The sequence below is a fragment of the Lepisosteus oculatus genome, chromosome 5 (assembly GCF_040954835.1).
Source record: "Lepisosteus oculatus isolate fLepOcu1 chromosome 5, fLepOcu1.hap2, whole genome shotgun sequence".
NCBI classification, from domain to species: domain Eukaryota; kingdom Metazoa; phylum Chordata; class Actinopteri; order Semionotiformes; family Lepisosteidae; genus Lepisosteus; species Lepisosteus oculatus.
In genome coordinates this window covers 8,379,858-8,399,609 of record NC_090700.1, presented here as the reverse complement: position 1 = coordinate 8,399,609, position 19,752 = coordinate 8,379,858, and the positions used below count along the sequence as shown (strand labels likewise).

Below are 19,752 nucleotides of genomic sequence, written 5' to 3'. Positions count from 1 at the left end.
AGAATATTTTTTTCTGAATTTACAAATTTACCATCTGAAATGATGGATTGCTTTAGTCTGGCAGTGTTTGGAAAAGTCCATGGCAATATTAAAAAGCTTCCCACCACTTTCTGAATGGCTGGTTTATACAAATATGATGTGACGAGAGGACTCAATTTACACTCAAAAGAAAAGGCATTTCTGTTGGTTAATGTTATTAATAACAGTGACACTGACAAACTTCAATATTAAACTGAAAACTTTGAAAATATGCTTTTCAAAAATTCCCACAAAATCAAAGGTTTAGTTACATTTTCCTTGTCATCCTTTTAGCATATTAAAATTCTCTACACATACAATTAACTGAAATGGTCAATTTAACTGCATAGTATACTTATTATTCCGATTCACTAAATTCAATGAGACATGGTTCAGAGTTTGAACGTTAAAGGCAGACTCATAAAAAAAGGATGTTACTCTTTTAATGCACACAAAAGTAAGACATGGATGATTTTTGAATTCTAAGAAAAGTACCGTAATGTTAACCAGACTGTAAAGTCAGGGGGGGGGAAATGGGCTAGACCACACATATACAGACACACAACCCTCTCTTAGATCCCAACACAGTGGCCTCCTTTAGTGCTTCTGCTTGAAGACGCCCCTCAACAAGCCCTGACAGCATTTGCTCCACTGTGGTTTACTGCCTCCTCGTTCCTTGTTTTTACTTTTCCTCATACTCAGGGGGATAAGCAGTCCATCACACATGGGGGGGAACAAGACCTTCTGAATTTAAACACCAAACACATGCACAGATCAAAAGCACCTCTGCCTTCTGGATTTCCTGCTCAACAACGTTATCTCAATCTGTATGGTCTTCACTCATACATCATGTTCAGAACTGAAGAACCCAGCACTGCAAATATTTTTTAAAAAGACCTTTTTACACCTCAAAACATTGCATAAACCCAAGTAAACAGATATCCCATTTCATTCTACATTTCCACCCTAAAAGGCATTTAGACTTTTGACTATTCTATAAACACGGGTTATTAGCTCTTTGTTGATTCTGGTTGCTTAATTGACTGTCTAACTGAAAGATGATACAGGAAATCATTTTTGCCGTCAATGAGACCATGTCTCTATACTTCATGCAGGGGATCCCCTAATCATGAAAGTAACTTGGATAGGATAGTGTCGGGACTGAAATAATCCTATGCCAAGTCCATAAAGCTCTAATGTGCTTGTGAAGGTGTGGGTCTACAATGGAAAACCCTTGTTGGCGGTCTCAAAAGTCTGAATCTAAGACTTTCGATTTGTCAGAACACTCCCGTTTCACAATGCGGAAACTCAGTTCTGTATCTCTCTCTGTACAAGCATATCTCATGGCATCTAAAATATCAAACCAGCAAAACACCTAATGAATCCAACATTACATTTCTTGAACATAATATCTTACTTCGAATGACAAATCTATATTCCATTAAGAGACAACCTCTCATGCAAACAACATTTTTATTGTTTATAGAGATTTAAACTCAAAATAATGAAAATGAATGAAATACAATGAATTGTGAAGATGACAAAAACATTATCCTTAAGGTATCTATTGTATCGTACATGAGCTGATAATACAGTACATTATCTACATATAATATGAAAACATATAAATCGTATATTTTCTGAGAATCTTACAATATACAGGGTTAGTGCTGTCGACAGCTTTGATATGTATGCTTTCGTTTGAAACCTTTTTTGTCACAGTAACCCATGTAACTTGTAAGGAACTGTCAAAGTTTCTAATGGTAACCTTATAATCCTTCGCCGTCTGTGGACGAGAAAAAACGCGAGTAAAATAATTGGTATTTATACTTGTTGACAACATTGTGACTAACCCCGTGTAACAATCAGAAATGAAATGGGCTTTTCATACACAAATACACGAAACAAAAAAAATCAGACAGTGCCCCTGTCCGTCTGCAGAAATCCCCGTGTGATTGTCTACCCTCCATCTCTGCAGAGACGCACTGAGTCAGCACTTCCATCTACACAAAGCCACCCATTTGCTTTCAAGCCTCTCTTGTTTTTGCTTTACTGATCAAAGAAGCTGCCAAATCCCCCCCCCATGCAACCACCCCCCCACATCACTGCAACCCAGGGAAAATGGCTCCAGTCCAAACTAGTGGGGCCCCTTGAGAAGGTCACAGGAGAGGGAGGAGGGGAGGTCGGCACTCTGATGGAAAAAAACTGCAGCGGAAGACTCTTCGATACTATTGGCTGCTTGTGCTGCCCTTCTCCAGTTTCACTTCATAACCCACCCACTCCCTTTCTGCACTGGAAACTATGACATATAAAATGGAGGAGAAAGGGGGTGGTGGTGGGGGTGGAGGGGGTTAAACACACTTCAGCTGAAGTTTGCGATTACACACAGGGTGCTGACAGTCCCAAGCTCCCTAGCAAACAAGAACGAGTGGTGAGCTCTCCCGAGCTCAGTGTTTAATTAGAGTACAGGAAGCCTGGGGAGGAAATCTCTGCTTTACTTTCAGTGTGAGCCTATTTCCAATTACCTGGGAGGAGGGCTGGGATTCTACTTCTGTGAAGAGATTATATAGTGCTGCACAGGTATTTGTTTAATGTGTAGTGAGTGGCTGCTTTACCACAGATAGCTAAATCAAACTGTGGCGGGTAGTGTCAAGAACTATCCTAGCTGAAAGATGAACCCTGAACCCCAAGAACACCAAGACAGGGAACTGTGCAAATAATCAATTTACATGAGCAAATGAGGGACTAGAATAAACTACTGGCAAAAAATCATCCACAGTGATCTTTAATATCAATGATCAAAACTGTAGTCATCTCGATGAATACTAGAAATTTTAAATAATTTTGAATAACCTTCGTCAACCCCATAAATTGCGCTTTGCTGAAAAACCTGTAACAATAATTTGAGTACTTTTATCAAGATTCACTGAAAAGTGATGCCTGGCAGCCAGTGTCACTGGGCAGATTAAAGCAACTCGAATAACAGCTAATTAAGAGTGAGGCCTCCCCTGCTTTCTCCTTTTGCCTCTGGACTGTTAAAACAGTGCAAGACTAATGTAACATTTATAACCTTTAATGCCAAGAGGAGATTAGGAACCTTTGGTAAGGCATCACTGTCTTGTTTAAAACCAAAACGTATAATCCATTTCTAAAATCAAAGAAAGTCCAGTCAAATTTGAAAATGAGGCAAAAGCTGAGAAGCCAAATAAAATTTAAAAACTATATGGCACTAGATGTAGCTTGAGAATTAATTTAACAGTACAATTTGACATAAACCTATGAATGCATCTACAGATTGCTTTGTTTAAAATACTTTCACTTCGCATTAATTACAGAAATTGAACATAATACATATTGTACATAAAATCTTACATCAGAAAGAATAAAAAAGGTCATATTTGTTCACAGAGCATGAACATACAGATGTAGCCTGACAATCACTATGTGGGCAAACAGCAAATTATAATTACAAAATAACAGTGGTAAATAATCTGATTGGTGTATTATCTTTGTACAAAGTCTAGAACTTTTTCACAACTTGCCACATTGCGCCACAGTGAAATGGCTAAAACACTGAACAATGCCTTATGGCTGTATGCTTGTGTGTCAGCTCTCAAATGAGCATCTGGGAGTTGATGCCAAAATACTAAACTTCATTCCATAATTGAGGCCTTGTCAAGGCTAGTATATGCAACTGCATTATATATAGATCTACATGTAATAAACTACAAATGGCATCTGTTCCTTTGAATTCCCTCAGGCTATGTTTTTTCTTCTTTGTGATGAGAGATAGAGTGGTAACATTTACACTACATCCCTAATTTGTCCCTGGGACATCTCAGAATACTACATTTCTTTAAAGAGTATTCACATTGATTTCTACTGATAATTAAATTTTAATAAAAACTTTGAACCTGGAAGGAAACATCCAGTTTTGCAGGAACTTGTACATTCTGACTAGGTTTTAATCAGCAACTTGAGCAATTGCTCCAGAGGTTTCTCAACACTAGCAACCTTATATCTGCAGCCCTGTACTAAGCTATTCTAGGAATTTTAGCATTTTTAATTACACAAAAAAATGACATCCTGTGAAACAATTGACTTGTTGCTGTATATCAGAATTTCGAATGAAAGTTTTCAACTTGCAGCAAGAATCTCAATTTCAAAGTATTACATTTAATTAAAATTCCAGCAATGAGATTCTCAGTCACTACAAAAACAGCTCAGAAATAAAATGCATCCATACTCTATCCCTGGGGGGAAATGATAACCAATTCAGTGGCATAGACAAAAGCTGTTCTTATCTAGGAATGAAAAAGTAATGGTTTAGTCTTGAAATCCAGGAAAACCCAGCAAGATTATCTGCTAGTAAATAATTTACCGGCTTCTCTCATTCATCAACATGTTTCAACATGTTGTTCCACTTCAAACGCTGTTACACAGGCCTATTCATTCAATGTCTGCAGAGTCTCGCAACACCACAGACGCCTGCCAGAGTGTAGTTATTTGGGAAGTAGGTGGTAGCTTGTATTCACATAAACATAAGCAAGGCACAAGAACAAAAACATCACTTATTTGAATTTTCTGATAAATGCATACAAAACTAGAAAATTGTCTTTTTCTTTTGTGTCTAAAAACTAATGCTTGGCAAATCCTGTGTTCACTGAAAATAAGCAGATCCTACATTATGAGCTCATGCGTGCAACAATGACCTATTACTCATCAGACCAATGGTGATTAACGTTCCTACTGTATCCTAGCCATAGAAGAATCATCCAGCATTCTTGGGGGTTACATGAAGCAGATTTTATAGAGTGGACAAAAATATCCCTGATAGACCCATGGCCTCCGTTCTCAAAGCTTTTCTTCCCAGCATACCATTTTAATCAAAAATGAATCTTCAGTGTTTGTGCAGATTAATGACAAAGATCCTCAAATTTAGGCATAGTTAATGAAGATTAAAATTAAAATGGTTAATCACCTCCTTCTTCCTCTCCTAACGAGGCTCTGAGGTTGCCACTCATTCTTCTTTTGATTCTGGATAGCCAATATGAAGTGACACTTACAAGGGTATGGTACAAACATGACACTTTTTAAGGGGCAGAAATTGGGAGAGTTTGTTGTTCTCTGTATTTCTTGAAACCACTGCAACCATTTCCAAAGTGTTCATGAGAGAGCAGGGAACCAAAGAAAGCTCAAAACCCACCCAAGTGGCCGACATCCCTAGATTGATGGCCCAATTATCAGCCCTATGTTTATTGTGCCAGCGTTATTTATAATGCCACATGCTGGGCTCTGGGCAAGGGTTGGGACAGTTCACATGTTGGCTAAACCTGACAGCACTTAATTGATTTTGTGCACAATGCTTTCACTGGTGTGGTAATCCCCTTTAGTGTATTTATAAAGAGATGCGACTTCTCCGTTAAAATAAAAAAATCTTTAAGCCCTTATTTTAGATGACGCAAAAAGATTATGTGCAAAACCTGACCAAAAATGCTTTAGAAAATGCTCTGCAAATAACCTCCAGTCCCCCATCACAATATGTTGGATTGTAATGACGGACAGGAGCGACCAGAAGGCTAATGAAAGGCTAGCCACCACCCCAATGGATAAGGGCTAATTATCTTTACTATTATAGTCATTTCCTCTGAGCCTAACTTTAAATTACTCTCAGGTATTACCCCCTACTGTCAAGAAAAAAATAAATCTTCGGATTACACAAGTTAACTGCAGTGTTTGTCTGATGTTCTGGAAGCTGTTGCTCACCTTAATGGACTTCCGTTACTACACACAGCTACCATAGGTCTGTGTACCAGCTCAGGCATTTGAAATAAATCAATTGTTTAACCAAGGGAAAGCTTATCAAGACAATCTTGTTTATGAGTCCCATAGGATAATAAAATCCCGCCCCCCATAAGATCAATTTTCCATTCTTGTCAGCCAAGATGGGAAATTCCACATTTCTAATGATTAAACAAGCTTCTCCAGTTCTAAAGTCTCTAAAACAAAAAGTTGATTTCAGAACTTGACGATGCTGAATGAGAAAAAAAAGCAAGTCAGGGTTGGTGTCTTGCAGTGAAAAACAAGAATACCATTGATGGAGGTCAGATCTAATCAGTGTAGCAAGAAATGAGAACTGGCACCTTCATCCATATTCCTCCTATTAGGTATTGCTTGGTTAAGATGACTGATTGCTCTTCTATCAGCAGGACATCATCAAGAGAGATTATTGGTCAACCTCCATGACCCCAGAATGGATTAAGGTTCCTCTTTGAAGGAGAGCTCATATCTCCAACCACACTAACAAAAGCAACAAATGTGAAGGGGGGGGATTGGTAGTCAGTAATTTACAAGCCAAGATTGCTCATTCAGAAACTATTCTCCTATAGCAAGGGAGGGTCTGATAGGGGTATACCTCTTTCCAGGATAAGGTGGAAGTGATTTATTTAGGGTAATCATTGGTTAAACAGCACCAGATCCAACATGATACTTGTTGAGCAAACTACTAAATTGATGGTTGCCTTGATGCTTTATATCCATGTGCTATGTCAACCATTACAGCTCAATCAAAGATGTTTCCTGATAATGTGTATATATACACCCACCCAAAAATATGACGTCAAAAACAAAAATGAAATAACCTATATGGTCTTTATTTTCCAGTCATGCTTTCTGAACATTATGAGGAGGGAGGTGTCACAGCACAAATGGTTGTAGGCTTTAAAATATTTGAATAACTGCATAAATGTTATTGTAAAGTATAAGCATTTATCAAAATAGAGGCTTGATGAACTTACCTAAAGTGTTTCTTCTCCCCTACAGATTTGTTTGCAAAAAGTCTCAACAGTTCTGCCCAAATGCTGACACTGACTTCAGTTTCAGACATGTTTATGTAATCCACAAATCTCAAAATTCAAGGCCTCAGGGTTGTCAAGGACATGTTGGGGAAACATGGGAGAATTATCATACAATTTCTGTTAATATGCCACCCTACGTACTTTTGTACTAATTTCAGCAGTTACTAAAATGACTTTATGCTGGCCTAAATCTTATTAAAGACAATGCTGCTTACAATCTAAGCACATCCGGATTTACAATACTGTCTTTATTCAAATTCAATGGGGAAACGTTTCAGCATTTCTTTTACATCTTTATGTTACGGTAATGCAGACAAATGGCTAATTTTTCAATCATCTGTCATGCTTGTCAGTTTTAGTGACCGTAAAAAAAATACCAAATGCTTTCAAAGACGGCATACTGCATTTTAGTATTGGGAACTGTAAACATACTTCCAAAAGCTATTATTCTGAATGAATGTACTGTATTATACCCCAGTGGTCCTCTTGTGACAGAAGGGGCATTGATGTCCTGCAGAAGAGGTGTTAGAATGAGACTTTGGTAAACAGTATACTGGCTTTCTCACAGTCCTAACTGTGTACCAAGCTGACATCCTGCAGTTTTTATGGGGATGGGATGGTCCGTGGTCAACAAACAGAAAGCTCAGCAAACACCAACGAGTCTGAAAAGGTTAAGGTTTCACATAAATGTTCAAGTTTAGTACACACCTAAAGATGTACCTTCCCCAGAAAGCACAGATACTGTAAAATGATTGAACTCCAAAGTCATGTGTTTATTAGCTCAGATTTACTTGGCAAATAAGATAAATGAAGCCTGCATGTATGAACATTTCGCAGATCTTGAATCCAGCCCTAGTATGATTTTAAACCAAACACAAAATTGACACATTGGAGCCTTCAATTAAACAACTTACAAAAACAAAACTTGAAATGGATATTTATTGGTGGTGGCTATGTTACATAAAATAAGAAAATTATATATGTGAATGTTTTGAGTTTTTTCCTCAATGACTCATTGATAAATCACTTTTAACAAAGGAAAGGATTAGCTCTTAATGTGGGGCACCATATCCATCTTCATGCAGATGTTCACCATCTTTAAACCCACATTAACAATAAAAAGGGCAGCAACCAGTGGTTAATGTAACATTTTCTCCAATAGTTCGCTCGGAAAACAGCACATATCTCAGTACTTGACTACCCTTTGACTACCACCTCACCATACCCACAGAAAATATTTTGCCCTGTAGTGAAAGATACAATAATGTAAATGCTGTATGCAGAGTTCCTGTTGTAATAAAAAGTATATTTTAAATCACTTCTTTAGGTTTTAAACTTTAATGGACAAGTGTCATTGAAAAAAAAAATACTTTTAAATTATTTAATATTTAATTTAATTATGTAAAAATGGTACAACTGGCAAAACTTTAGAATATTCATCTATTGGCTCTCACACAGTTTTGGGTCTAAAACTGAAAAGGTAAAATTTAAGTTCACATTCAGTAACCCAGTCATAACCCTCATTTTCTTTTTCTGGTGCACAAAAAGCTGAAGTTATCACACACAGTGAAGAGAAGCAGTGCTGTAGATGTATAAAAGACAGCTTATGTATGTGCAGTGGACTAGGACTTAAGCCAGTTTTTGGTCATTTATGATTACTAGTAAATGTTTAACTTCATGCATTAAACCAAACATGCTAATGGCAAACTATTTACTTCTTTTAAGTGGGACTAATTCATTGAAATCTTTCCCGGAGAATGACCCTCGAATAGTTTTGAACAATCAAGTGCTGAAAATACTTCATCAAGATGCCAATTAAACAGTGTCTATGTATAAGGAGCTCCTGTAGTCTTGCAATCTATCAAGCCATCAAAATCTGTCTACACAGGTAATGAAGAAGAAGTGCCACAGAGGTCTTCCAAGAGTCTCCATAAGGTTACCCATCACACTTACAGCCGGATCAACAAGTCTGTGGGTGATTCAGTCCATCTTTAATTCCTCCCCCTTTCTCAAGACAGTTGCAAAAACCCCCTCTACACACCTATTTCGTCAATCCACCAGTTTTAGAGTAAAGAGCAACCAGTAGCCATCTTTGAGAGCTGCTGTGTAAAGATGCCAGAGGATGGAAGCGTAGGTGGAGTCATAACTTGTCAACAGAGCTGATCCTGTGTTGCTACCTGGCGCCGTCAATCACTGTTGACAAAGGGGAAAGAATTAACTGGCGCTGTGGGTCACCTTAGCTATCACAACGGGATGTTCACAAAGATCTTATACCCAAAATAATAAAAGGGCAGCAAGGGGGACAATTTTGCTCATGTCTTAGGTTCAATTCAAATGGCACAAGGCTTCAAAACACTTCTGAGGTCCGGATAAATCTTTTCGGACAGTCTGCTTTACCTCTGCAACCTCTTTCAAGCTGTCTAGCAAAGAAGTGCGTCTGAGATACTCATCTCACCCATCATGCAGTGATGGAGCATTCAGACTGCAACACAGTCATCCTGTGTAGAACACAAATGATTGATCTCTCTGGTAGTTGCGTCTCATTACAACTTTAGCAAAGACTGATTCATTCAGAGAAACATGGAGATTTGTGGTTGCTCCTATTGTTTTACAACTTTAGGGATCATTAAACGCATCAAAACTAATGCTCTGACAAAACCTTGGAAATCAACAGGACAGCCTCCAAAAGCAAATGAAAGTGGAGGAGAAAACGTTGCCCCCTGTATGTCAACCCAAGATCTTTTTGAACAGCCCTCACAACTTTTCCCAATCCTGCCCTCAGATAACTCTTCAGTCTACATTTTAAGAGCTAAAAGCTCTTCCTGCACAGAATTGCTTTGATGTGCTTAGAAAGAGCTCATTAACTTTGAGCTAACTTTGAATCAGAAAGCTTCAGAGATTTCAGAATCCAGAGGACTGGATTGGGAAGACAGTAAACAGTAGATTAGTTTTTTTTTTAACGAAATCAATATGTAAAAAATGATAAAAAGTATACTATGCTAAAGTTGGTGGTTACAGAAAGAGTGAAATGCTAGTGTTTACAACAGGTATTCTGAAGTAAAATGTATTATGTATTACATTTGGTTTTGTATGTAGGGCCATAGCAACTGGTTAACCTAATATTTTATGTACAGGATATAAAAATGAACCACACTGCACGTGCTAAGCGTACCTCTTCTCCTTCATTCCCACACAAATCTATATAATCTCTCCCTGGGCTATGTATGAGTGTCTGTATAGGACTTATTTACCAGTATGTAGTATGCACTTACATTTTTCATAACCCACATGCCTAAGTAAATCAACTGTGACCAAACCCATGTCACACTTCGCAGCCAAGCTTAGGTTCTATCCATGGTATTTGCTGCATCCTGAACATCTGTTTGCAACAGTTTACTTAGCCTATGACTTTCGCCTTTGCTAAATGTTTTAACAAATGCTGTGCTTTAAACTACAGAATGGTGCTTGAGACCCTGGAGGTGCTTCAGCCATAGTTAATATTGTACAGCGTACACTGCTGTCAACAACTGGAAACAAAAACAAACATCTGAACAGCTTCAAAAACCCACTGGCCCAAACAGTCATATATATGCTATATAGTAATATATACACTCTTTATATACAATGTTTTTATTCTGCAGCCTACCCTTACAAACAAATCTACATTGAGTCAAGGGGATTGATACGCAACAAAACCTTTAGAAACACAGGAAAGAAAATGTATTGCAAAAGTACAGCTGGGTAGTTATGTGACCTCCATCCACCTCTAATCAGCTCCATCAGCAAACTTAACATCTCTATGCCAACAAACCTGAGGTGCCAAAGTTATATTAACTACAACTGATAACACCAACCAGTTCTGTGAAGTGAGTCTCTGCAGAAAACAACATAATACGTGCCCAGTAAGGCCTATTCCTACTGTACGCACTGTCGACTCGGACAACTGTAAACATGGTGAAAATAAGGCAGCGTTTTTTACAGCTTACTAATAATGGCACAATGCAACCAAAGGAAATGTAAAGCTATTTCTGAAGTAGTAAGCTATTTTAGATTTAAAAAGAGGTGTGATTGACTTAATGGATTGATTATACAACTAATGTCTTTCCTAACAAATTAAATATATTACTTCACCCCCACTTCAATGCAGACCTAAGAATGAAGTCAAAAGTCCAGTAATGTTTTGCAGACAAAGCTCCGTTTCCACGACGACTGGCATGGTTGACATGCTGTGTTCTGGTAATCATCATGCCTCACATGACAGATTTAAAGGCCCAAGGCCACAGCTTGAAAACCAGCAGCTCTTGAATAACATTAATAACAAAAGATTAACTTTGGGCAGATCCCGAGACTAAGAAAAAAATAACTCCTAGTTTGACAACTAACGGAAATGTATTTCCTGGAAGAAAAAAAATAAATGAAATCGTTCAATTTTGTGGATGAACATACTACTTTAATCAAAGTGTTGCTGACATGTTTTCCTAAAACTGGCAAGTTGTGATGTTTATAGAGCTGTAAAACGTAGCCAGCATATTTGCTACGCACGCCAGAGTGAGGAGAATTAGTCCATCTTGGCAGAATCAGAAACACAGTATTTACAGAAAAAAAAGACACCTTTTTAAATCTGGAGTCAAACAGACCACCTGACAGTTTTTGTATTCTCTAAAACGGCCTGCAATCTAGAGGAAAGTGGTGGGAAAATCACAAAGAAAATGGATGCAGTCTCCCACTCCCCTCTACAACACTCCCATATAAAAAGCATTCAAATTCAAACATTTAACCACTCTCTCCACATGTAATTTATGAGGGCTTCCTTGTCTTTAAGCCATCAGGCTACTTCCTTGTCCAATAATTACTCTCCCTCCAGTTTGCAATACCCAGAAAAGGGACACAAGTGGATACAATCAGAAAACATTAACTAGAAACCTGAATGAAGCAAAGTGAATACAGCTGTAAATCACTACCATGTCTAAATTGGCTTCCAAAAGCCCATTTGAAAACCTTTCTGAAGTAAAGAGAAATACTGCTTAGCACATATTTCACTACTGCATCTTAACTGCAATCCTTTCACTACTTCAGGACTTAGGACACCACAAACACCTCCTCCGGTGTATGGCTCTGGGAAGTTATTAGCTCCATGTTTACTTGTCAAAAGATTGCCCCTCCCCCATCAGGAGACAGGAAATTAAGGTGACAACTTTTTTTTTTTAGCTTCTCCTGAGAGGGATCAGCAAATGAGCCGGATTTATTTGGAACTGTTAAAGCCGGCCTTTCAAAATCGGCCGTCACTACAAACCGATTTCTCCATCCAAACTTTTTCAAAATTTAAAATCGAAGCAGTGTGGCGGTCGCTGAACTTCCCAGCACGCTTACAACCAGCACTACTATCAGAGTAGTACAGAGTACAATCTTTTTTTTTTAAAAACAAAAAGGAAAACCAGAAAGGTCTGGTAACAGGAGCTGTGACAGTCAGCCTCAATTTGTTGCTGCACTGCTCCAGGCAAAGCAGCTCAGTTTAGTAATATACCAGCTCTTCGAAACGGGCAGTTCCAGACTTGAACTCTTTCGGTTTCTCGTGTTTAAAGGAGCTGCAGGGTCTGCATTAAGGATCTGCTTTCTTTGTATAAAGACTTTGGCCACGGTTACATTTAGACACAATTGGTCCCTTCGCTTCACCACGAGAAGGTACAGACGCATGAAGCCAAGTGTCAGAAATGTCACCCAGGACTACAGATTATTTACATACAAAGTTCGGTCTCGGTTTCCCTGCTCTGCGGCTTATCTTGCTGAACGTCATGCAATAACAAAGGCAACATCACACCTCCTATTGCCGGTCACTGCAAATTCATTCAGTATAACTCGCGTCACAACCACCATAACTGGCATTTTAGTGTCGCAGTTCTTAACACTCTCAGGGTCTCATAAATCTCATTTCTTAGCATAAATGTACACAGGGTGGAGAGTTACGAAGAAAGAAGCAGGTGGTTACTCTAGATAAATCTTAAGTCACAGGTTTTGATTGGTTCAAGATTAAATGACTTCATAGGAAAAAAAAAAGTTCCTGTAGTAGAACCCACTCCACTTTCACATGAGTGATCAGCTAAGTGAAACGTGAGCCTTCACTGTACTAACAAGATCTTCTCTGGCCCTGAGTTTGTAGCACTACTGTTTATAAATAGGAGCTTTTCCAGTGATTCTGCTGAGCCCGCTGTGACTACTTTAACTATGAGATCAAGTGTCCAGGCTTTGATCTGAAGCAGGTAGTGGGGTAATGTTATCTAGGCCATCTCAGCCCCTTTTGAGTGCCTGTTTGTGCTTTAGCTTTGCAAAAGGGATGAACTTCAAGCAACCCAAGCCATGCTTTAACTTCCTTTCTCTACTTGAAGGTAACAGATTAGGGGATCCATGCGAAAGCATTCAGCCCAGTCTTCATTTCCCCTTTATTCTGCGAACATGCCTGGATTCCTGGAAGAGGAATCTCTAAACGTCATCATTACCCCATTATCTTCACTAACACAACTACACCTTCATCCTGAAGTCCAAAAAACAACGGCTCTTCTCCACCTTGATTTAATCATGGAACCAGTTTAGGCAACCACTCGCTGCCTGTGCTCATCTATAAAAAAAAAAAAAACTGTGCAGATCTGAGTAAATCTAATAGCCCTGTGTGAAAGGCATTCAGGTTTGACCACACATCTGAGCTTGAGACAGTGAGTGCCTATACAGTATGTTTCATCACAACAGTAACCGTTTTGAAATACCAGCACTGATTATAGAAAAATGTTCAAATAGGACCTTTTCATTACCCTCAATACAAAAACAAAGGTTCTCGATAATGTCATTCTGAGCTGGTTTCCAGACAGATAAGTCACAACTGGAACTCTTTAGAAATTCTTAATTTAGTTCAGTTGACTACAGCATAAGCGTAAGGTTTAAGAAATAGAAACTTGTGTTTAAGAAGACAACTCCTTTAAACCAGCATGCATCATCACACGCCAATCCACAAGCTTGTTGCCAACAACACCAGCAAATGTAAAAGACCAAGGCATAAATCCATAATCATTACACTTTTGTATTTTAGCTTTTTTGGTTAAAGAAGCAATCTGAACAGCACTCCATAAACGTTACTCTAGAGCTACACAATATACTGGCAGAGCCAAGTACCGCCATTCTTTGCGTTTGACATGCTATGAAGCCACTGCCAGTGCAGGGGAAAAGGCTTCGTGAACAGATTATCTGTCATTTTTTAGTTGAAGGGGAACAAGTATTTTAAAATCTATGTAATGGCAATCTCTTGGAAGCAGGGGAAAGTTTTGAGTGACTACTTTTAACAAGGCAGATAATGCACCTAACTCAATTAAACCCAATTCAAAGGGAATGGCAATAAAGGCTGATAGGCAGTAGACTTTAGTTCTGCATATCTATCCGTAAATGTAAACACGTAAATGTGTGAATTTTCCTAGGCAAAGACTGTCATACTAGAATTAATCACAGAAACATTAAACGTTTCCAAAAAATGCAACAATAAAATAAACTGCCACATACTGTCCTGTAACAACCTTATAATATCTGAAGACTCAGAAAGGCTTTTTTCTGAATCAGCCCTGAAAACGTTATTGAGAAGCTCTTCATGAGTCTTCCTTCACTGGGAAACTCCACCTCCTCTCAGTCCATCTGCACAGATACCATCACACACATTTCGGCTCAATCCTAACCACAACCTCATAGAGGAAGTCATCTAAAAGATCATAATGAAAACTAGGAAGTTGTTGGGGGGTGGGGGGGGATCGCATCCTGTGGGAAAGGCAACCACAAAATTGGTTGAGGTCAACAACAACATGAAATGAAAACCACTATTTTATTCCATATTTTGTTTTCACTACAATAAATGCAGGTGAGGTGGTGGGAGTTCAGGGAAGTTTGGTTTTCCTGTAACTAATCCACACTATCAGTGCTCAAAGACAATGATCACAGATCAAACAAAGCCCATGTAGACACAGACTTAACTAAGAAAAGTGGTGCTTCCAAGCTACAGTGTACACAAGAGTTAACAAAAAACAGACATGCTGCCGAAATGGCTATTTATATCTTCAATGCCTACAACACTGATTTTCTTTTTATCCTTATTTTGGTTTCAAGACAGTCTTGTCTAGAGGTTTTGTCCTAAACAAGGATATCTGAGGATTTAGGCTCCTCATCAAGTCTTATCTAGAAGACTGATTAGAAAACCCAAGTGAGCTAAAGTTCGCAGCATGCAACAACCTGATATTTGTAGATTCTTTCTTCACCCCCTACTTTTGAAGGACTGCCCCTAGTACAGCAGATGTTTCACAGATGTTGCATCTGAAACATCTGTTTTCAAATGCTTTTTTTCCTCCAAGTAAATTTGAGGGCAATCATGTTTGCCCATATCCGATTGGTCACCAATTTTAGTAAACTGCCTAGAATACAATCTGACAAAAGAACAACATTTTTTTCCACTTCTTCCAGACAGTTTTTCCTCTGGAGTTTACCACTTACACAAAACAAGAACATGGAGATCACAAAATGAAGGCCCACAGGACCATGATTACAAGTGAACTGATCAGATTTTTTTTTTTCAATCAAGCAACTATAATTCCAAAAGCCTCAATACTCTCAGAGACCTTAATGTCCCAGGTTAACGCCTTACAAACCAACTTAGTACTCTTGCATGCTTCACACAACAAAAATCGGAACTGTACTTCTTTTAGCAATACACATACATTATCTAAATGATACCAGCCGGACCCAATGACTACATTCTTATATATCTGTGCTAACGTTTCCCAAATAACCCAATTTGCACTTACATTGAGTTTGATTTGAAAGAGCGACAATGGAGATGCTCCCAAGAAAAAGTGACAATTACTGCAGAAAGGTTTCATTTTCGAGTGGAAAAGACATAACAATTATTTTCCTGCTGCCTGCCCACGGTTGTACACTGCATGTAGGAATTTGTTTAATTCCTCCAGACAAGGTGACATAGGCATCTACGCAGTTATCCAACTTTTTATTAATACCAAACATTCCTTTATCTCTCTTACCAACTTTGGTTAAAAGCTATGAACAACTTTAAAATGTGCCATTATAAAGAATCAGTCCACAAACAGCATCTCACATTAACATGGATGCAAGCCATGCAAGGAAAAATAGATTTACTCCTCTTCTACAAACTACATTCCCCCCCCCTCCCAATTCTTGAAATAAACTGGTACCCTGATTTATTTTGGAAGGCTTGTGAGAACCGATTAGCTCAACCCACTGGAAGAGCCTAGTTTGCTGCAATGGCAGACTTCTAAAATGTGCCTTTGTCCTGCTTGAAATCTGACCCTTTGAAATGGACACCAAACACACCACCCCAAGGATGAAGAGGGGAAAGAGAGATATTTTCAGTCTGCTTTAAAAGCCTGCAAACATTGTATTTAAGAGTTTACAAATGAGTGCTTTGTGTTCTAAACTTATCTGTGCATACCTTTATTAAACAAGTTTGAAAATGGCCAAATAATAAATGTCAGCTCACGGGCAACAATACTTTTGTCACACAACTTAAAAATTTTCTGGGAACTGCTAAACATGTATGATGCATACATATACACTGAAGCTAATCTGGCAAAGCTAAATAAAACAAATAAATAAGACTTGAGGTATTTCGGAGGCTTGAAGAAAAATGTCTTGTGCTATTTAAGCAGGACATCTCAAAGACGTCTGTGGAAACATCGAAACCAAGAAAGAAGACATTTACACAACGCACTTACGCTAACTCAAGCCACAAATGCTGTCAGACTACAAATACAAGATCTAATCAGAAAAGTCAAAACACAGGTATAACTGGGCTGTAGTTGTACAACTTGTTTGAAAGATATAACACTTGAAAGGGCTATGAGGTACTGAACAATGACTTAAAGGGTGCGTGCCAATCAAAATAAATGTGAATTGACAAAAAAGGTTGTGCTAAAAGCAGCAAAAATGCTTTTATATGAAATTCTAACAGGTTTATGCTTTTTAAAAAAGAAAATCCCTAACCTAGCTCCTATATTGTATAACCCAAACGTTTCTATAAACAAGAGAAATATATATACCAAGTACAATTCACCCCCATATGTTTTGAAGATCTGATAATTAAACCTTTATTACCATGTCGAGTCAGGGCATGAACTTTAAGAGTATGCAACACTGTGGGATGATTAGTCAATCAGATCACCCTAAATGAGGCCCTAATCTTCTGCAGAGCATTGCTCTTCTGTTAAGTTACAACATGTTACCATGAAATCATACTTGAGCAGTCCATTTTGCAAGCAGCACCTGCCTTAAACTTACATTACTTGAACAAACTGTTCTGTGGGTCAACAAAGTCAGTTGGCGTCTAAAACCTATGAAGAACTGAGCTGAAGAATCACAAGGACAGCAGGAAAAATAGCTTTTTAACCCATATTCATTAACTCGGTCATTAAGTCCTGGTTCAATTCAGAAATCAAACAGGGGAAACTTGAAGAATTATGAAAGAATAATGTCATTCAAGATGCACATTATGCTGTTTGATTCCCTAAATGTTCTCCCAAGGACAAAAAAAAAGTTACATTTACACAAGCACAGCAAGCAAGAAAAAGAAAAAAACATTGAAGATTCAAAAGCTATTCTGTATTGGGATACAAGTTTGCATCAAGACCTCATTTAAGATTTTTGCACAAACCTACTATAAAAGCCATGTCAACTGCCATAGCATACTCTTCATTGTACAGTAAAGCACACACGTATCAGTAAAGCACAATATTGGCTGGGAAAAGGGGATAGAAATAGCAAAGAATTCTGAATTGTATTAGAATGCAACAGATAATCACTTTCATTCAGAACGCCTAAAGCGCTTTACAGCTTTAACTGCACAATTTGGGTTTGGGTTGCTTGACTTAATCCACTTCCAGAAACTGAGCCACTGCAAAGAAGTGTCATCCAAAAGTGACTTCTTGCTTAGTGATCAGATCAGGAGTACAGAAGGACTGGGGCATTCATTTCACATTAGGCAATGAAATCTAAATCTTTATCCTAAAAGGGTAAGGGTACTAAAACTACATGCTGCCTAAAATGGTAAATGACTGGCATTAATCCCTACTGGTCAACCTCTAACCCATTAAGTGCACAACATGCAGACTAAGTGAAATTTCCGCTGCGATTACAGTGCATTTTTCCCAAGCTCTACTAAAAGATCAACCTTCAGCAAACCTTTTTTTGAAAAGTACCCACAGATTAAAAGCTCGCAACTTTTCTTTGTGAATAAAAGTGCTATCAAACGACAACACTCTATCTAGATCTAGTTGGGGGTGGGGAGCCCTGCCTGTACAAACAGGAAGTGACCGTGGCGCCGGGCTTGACAAGGAGTGGGCTGCACTGATTCAAGGTGGATAGCCGATTTATGAAATGGCCGCACCTTGAAGGAAACCAAACCGAACGGGGGCCCCTGGGGTGCGGTGGAGTGGACTGGACTGGAGAAGCATCAGGAGCTGTGGCGACACTCACTTGAGGAAGTATCTCTGCCCAGAGGGGGTCTTGGCCATCTCCCAGCCCGGGGGCAGAGGCACATCGTCGGGGATCTCGTAGGAGGCCTGGCGGAGGTGCTGCGGGGGCGCCCCGGGCGGGATCACCCCTGCCAGGGAGCCGGGAGACACGGCGTTCAGCAGCGAGGCGGGCGAGGAGTGCGCTCGGACGTGCTGCGGTGCCAACGTCCCAGCTGTGCCTGCGTCCGTGCTGGCCTGGACAGGAAGGAGAAGCACAGGGGAAGGGATGAATGACAGTTTGGGAGGGGAGGGAGGCAAGGGATAATTGCAACTTTCAACACCTCATTCCCATTTCACAGAACTGAATTAAATTTCATCATTTTGGGGTTGGCAAGACGCGTTAACACTTGCAAGCTTTAAAAGCTGGGAGCAGGTCATTATACCACGACCTTGGTCATAATTCCAGTGGAATACAGGTTCACAAATGACCTATTACACAAGTACTTTTAAGATGTACTCGCACACACGAATTGCATTTCACTTTAAATGTGAGAGAAACCGAATATCACATGAACTCCCGATTCCTGTCTGATTATGTAGTCAAGGTTTCCCCATTAACAACTCAAACAGATCAGATTTTTGTATACAAGGTTTCCCCATTGTGAAAGCCAACCTTCCACGACACGGAAAGCAAGAATGAACTTGTGAAGAACTTTGCAAGCAGTGGGTGATGTGGATACAGAAAGTTGTGGCCCAAGGCTGTGTGCACTGTTCCACCATTCCCTTCAAATCAGTGACTCACACTGAAGAGTCAGGGCAGCGCACTTGACAAGACTGCGAGATCCCAGTGTATATCAAACCAGTAGTGTCGAAGCATTAAAATAAAGAAACTGACTCAGCGGGGAGTCGCGAAGATTAAACAAGGTGTGATTCTAAGGGGCAATTCATACGAAATGCGTCAGTAACACTTTTTTTTTTAAACACGAAAACCTAGCAGCTACCGTTATTTACAAAGCTTTAATTTAAAAAAAACTGAGACCTAAAGGTTATTTTTTAAGCTTGTGGCATGAAAGAGCATTTCAGACACCGTTGTCTTTAAACGTACAACAGACGAGTATCCCCTTACTCAATCTCTTAGGAGCCTACAGGAATATACCCCCCCCCCCAGAGAGCTCAGTCAGAGCAGAAATAGAGGCCTTCCTTGATTTATGCGCTTTAATCTTCCCCGGGTTGTGTGTGCGAGCACCACACACACCGAAGCCCGGCTTGGATGATGTATTCCAAACCTTTAGGCGAAGTCAAAATACGGCCCACGACTTGTTATGACAGTCTGTTTTCCATTAAAGTTAAAAGGTAGGCTCTCTCTTACT

The 19,752-nt window shown here is 39.2% G+C and overlaps 1 protein-coding gene across 4 annotated transcripts in view; it reads right to left on the bottom strand.

Annotated features, from left to right (window-relative positions):
• Positions 1-19,752, bottom strand: part of yap1 (Yes1 associated transcriptional regulator) — a 43,995-nt gene that overhangs the window by 22,885 nt on the left and 1,358 nt on the right. For all 4 annotated transcript variants that reach the window (XM_006627787.3, XM_006627788.3, XM_015341378.2 and 1 more), the window contains one exon: positions 18,405-18,637. In XM_006627787.3, coding sequence (XP_006627850.1) covers positions 18,405-18,637 — 233 coding nt within the window. The remainder of the gene's footprint in view (positions 1-18,404; positions 18,638-19,752) is intronic.